Raw genomic sequence first — 2974 nt, 5'->3', positions numbered from 1 at the left:
TGGGATTCCCACGCCCGCAGACAGCGCTGGGAACCAGCAGGTGCCAGGGCCGCGGGTCTGTGGATAATATTATTACCAGTAACGTCATTCAGATGCCGGGATGCGTTTCTTTCTACTCGACACTAACATCTCTATGCAGAAGCCGAGGTGACGGGACGAAGGGGCACATTGCGTGCCCAGGAGACTCACTCGGAGTCCTCGGCGCTGGGGGACGGGGGCGCTGGGGGCGTATCTGCCACCGCCACTTCCTCCCAGCGTCTTTTTAGGCCTAAGCAGCGCCCCCTGCACTCGACCATCCTTTGGACGGTCCGCTCCGTCTCAGCTTCAATAACTTAGATAAAGGAAGTCCTTCGCCAGGGGACAGACCGCAGAGGAGCCGGACGTCTGCGTCTGCTCCGGACGCTAGTCGGTTTCCAGGGCGCGGGAAGTGGGGTGGAGAGGGGCGGGGCGACGACGGCAGGGGCGGCACAGGGACCGGAGGCCCGGCGCCCAGCGGAGACTCGGCCTAGGCGCACTCCCGGACTGCGGGGCGGCGAGGCGCGCAGCGGCGCTTGTTGGGCGGAGCCGGCTGCCAGCAGTCCCGGTCGGACCCTGCGGGGCTAGCGGGGGAGAGGGAGAAGGCGCAGCTGTAGGGGGAGGTGGAAGTGGACGGTGCAGAGGAGGGGGGCGCGGGGCTGTCGGTGCTGCTCCACGTAGACGCGGGCGACGGGCTGTCCCCCACGCTGCCCAGGGCGCCGCCAGGGCTCAGCAGCGCAGTCTCGGGGCGCAGCGGGCCGGGCAGGCCCCCGCCGCAGTGGTCGGCCAGGCGCAGCGTCTCGGTGAGCGCCCAGATATAGTTGTGCGCGAAGCGCAGGGTCTCGATCTTGGTGAGCTTGGCGTCCTCGGGGAAGGTGGGCAGCACCTCGCGCAGCGCGTCCAGCGCCGCGTTTAGGTTGTGCATGCGGTTGCGCTCGCGGTTGTTGGCCTTAAGCCGGCGGGTCTTCTTGATGCGCTGCGCTGTCTCGGCCGTCTTGGCGCCCCGCGTAGCGGCCCGTGCCCTGGAGGGGCGCCGCCGGCACTCGTGTGCCAGGCCGAGCAGCCGTGTGACCGACCCGGCACCGCGCGGCCTTCGCGCCCCGCCCGGCAGGCCCCGCTCTTCGTCGTCCTCGTCTGCGCTGGACGGCAGCGGGGTCCGCGCGGCCGCGGAGGGGGCCGAGCCGAGGAGCACTAGCATGTCTGCGTCCTCCTTCATCTCCAGGGTCTCGGACTTGACGAACATCCTGCCGAAGAGAGCGGGGGAAGAGGGGACACCAAATGGGCGTTAACCAGAAGCGAAGCCATGTTCGTGATGTCCCGGGGACGCGCGCCCGAGAGGAGCCCAGATAGGAAGGAAGCCCTCTGGTGCCCCGCGTGGGGATCCGCCGCCAGCCCTTCGGGTCCTGCGTCGTCCGCCCGGGAAGGGACAGTCTCGGGGACAAAGATCTGCGCGAGCCCAGGGCATTTGCAAGCGGCGGGATGTGGTACGGGAACCGCCCACCGAGTTGGACACTTACTGTTTGTTCTCCAAACGCGCGTGCGGCCTGGGCGGGACGCGTGCTCCTCCCGCGCAGGTCTCGTGCGTGTGCTCGTGGTGCGTGTCCGTCTGTCACTCAACCCCCGGCCGGCGGCGCCCGGCACGCGACGCCTAGGCACTCCGGTTCAAACGGAGCGGCTCGTGGCTCACTGGCTGCGTGTCTGGCACACGACTCTCCTTAAAACCCCTTATATACCCCCCAGAAAACAATCGGATCGCCCCCGGGCCCTCCCCCTCCCTCTCCCCTTCCCCTCTGACTGCCCCCCCTTCTCCCTTTCATGGCTTTATCACCATTCAGTTCTTTCTCTCGTTGCCCTCTTCCCCTCCCCCGCCTGCCAACCCCCCTCCCCCCTTTATCTAATCAGCATAAAATGGTTCCGAAGCTCCCGCTGGAGCTGGAGGCTGCAGTCCGAGCGCGGAGGCCAAGGCGGTCCCCGCCGCCGTGCGCCGTGATTGGTGGCTCGCGCTCGGCTGGAGCGTGCCACTAATTTATTAATGAATGAAGGTCGCTAGGCGCAGCTGGCCAATCCGGGCGCCCGGGACCCCGGGAGGCCCTCCAGCCACGCGCACTGAGTCCGCTCCCTTTCAGCGGCTCGGCGGGGGCCCGGGCCCGGGGGCGGCGGGAACCTCTCCCCCCCATCAGACGCGGGTCTGAACCCGGGGAGAGCAGTCGGCTCCAGAGCTGCTAGAACCCTTTGGGCAGAGCCTCTTGGGAGCCGCACCAAGAGGAAACTGTTTTAAGCCGGTGACTGCTTTCCGGGGGGAATGGGTGTGGGTGGCGCGCTGTGGGCACGTGGGGACGAGCGCTCAGTTCCGCAGAGACCAACGCGGAGGGTGAAGGACAGGACGCGGCAGGATTCAGAGAGGCGTGTCCCGGAGGGGAGCTGGAGAGGGACGCAGGGGAAAGGCTTTCTAAGGACGTGTGACAAACTGAGGCTCCGGGCCCAGACGTGGCTCCTTTATGAGGGTGCCCCCAGTAGGTGGTGGGGCGGGACAGCCAGGAGGCCTGCGCGGGTGGCAGGCGCCGAGCCGAGGTGCCACCGACTCAGTGTCCCGAAAGCAGAGGGCTGTGCTAGCATTTCCGTGACCCCTGCTCCGCTCTGGGGGCGTCGTAGGGGCAGGGGCCCGTCCTCCCAATTCTTCTGGCTTTTCAATAGGAAAACAAGAGCTCAAGGGCGACTGGACTCGGGGGGAACTTGTCCAGAGTTGCTCGCCAGCCCCCTGTGCTCCTCCCGCGTTCACGCCCACCCTCTTGTCGACGTGGCTGACTTTTCTAGGGACAAAACCCGAGCCCTGCGCCGGGCGTGGCTCTGGGCTCCGGCTCTCCGGGCCGGGCCGACCCTAGAGATGCCTCTGCAAACTGAGTGGAGGCCTGGAACCGCGGAGAGGCATGTCGTCTGCGCGTCTCAGTCCATCGAGTGT

General features: G+C 67.2%; 1 protein-coding gene across 1 annotated transcript; it reads right to left on the bottom strand.

The window, feature by feature from the left end:
- Positions 1-505: 505 nt before the first annotated feature.
- Positions 506-1258, bottom strand: NEUROG2 (neurogenin 2). The gene has a single exon (XM_036282295.1). The coding sequence runs from the start codon at positions 1256-1258 to the stop codon at positions 506-508; it is 753 nt and encodes a 250-aa protein (XP_036138188.1).
- Positions 1259-2974: the final 1716 nt, after the last annotated feature.

Source organism: Molossus molossus, unplaced genomic scaffold (assembly GCF_014108415.1).
Source record: "Molossus molossus isolate mMolMol1 unplaced genomic scaffold, mMolMol1.p scaffold_m16_p_4, whole genome shotgun sequence".
Classification (NCBI taxonomy): domain Eukaryota; kingdom Metazoa; phylum Chordata; class Mammalia; order Chiroptera; family Molossidae; genus Molossus; species Molossus molossus.
The sequence above is the reverse complement of the archived record's forward strand: the minus strand, read 5'-3'. Positions and strand labels throughout refer to the sequence as shown.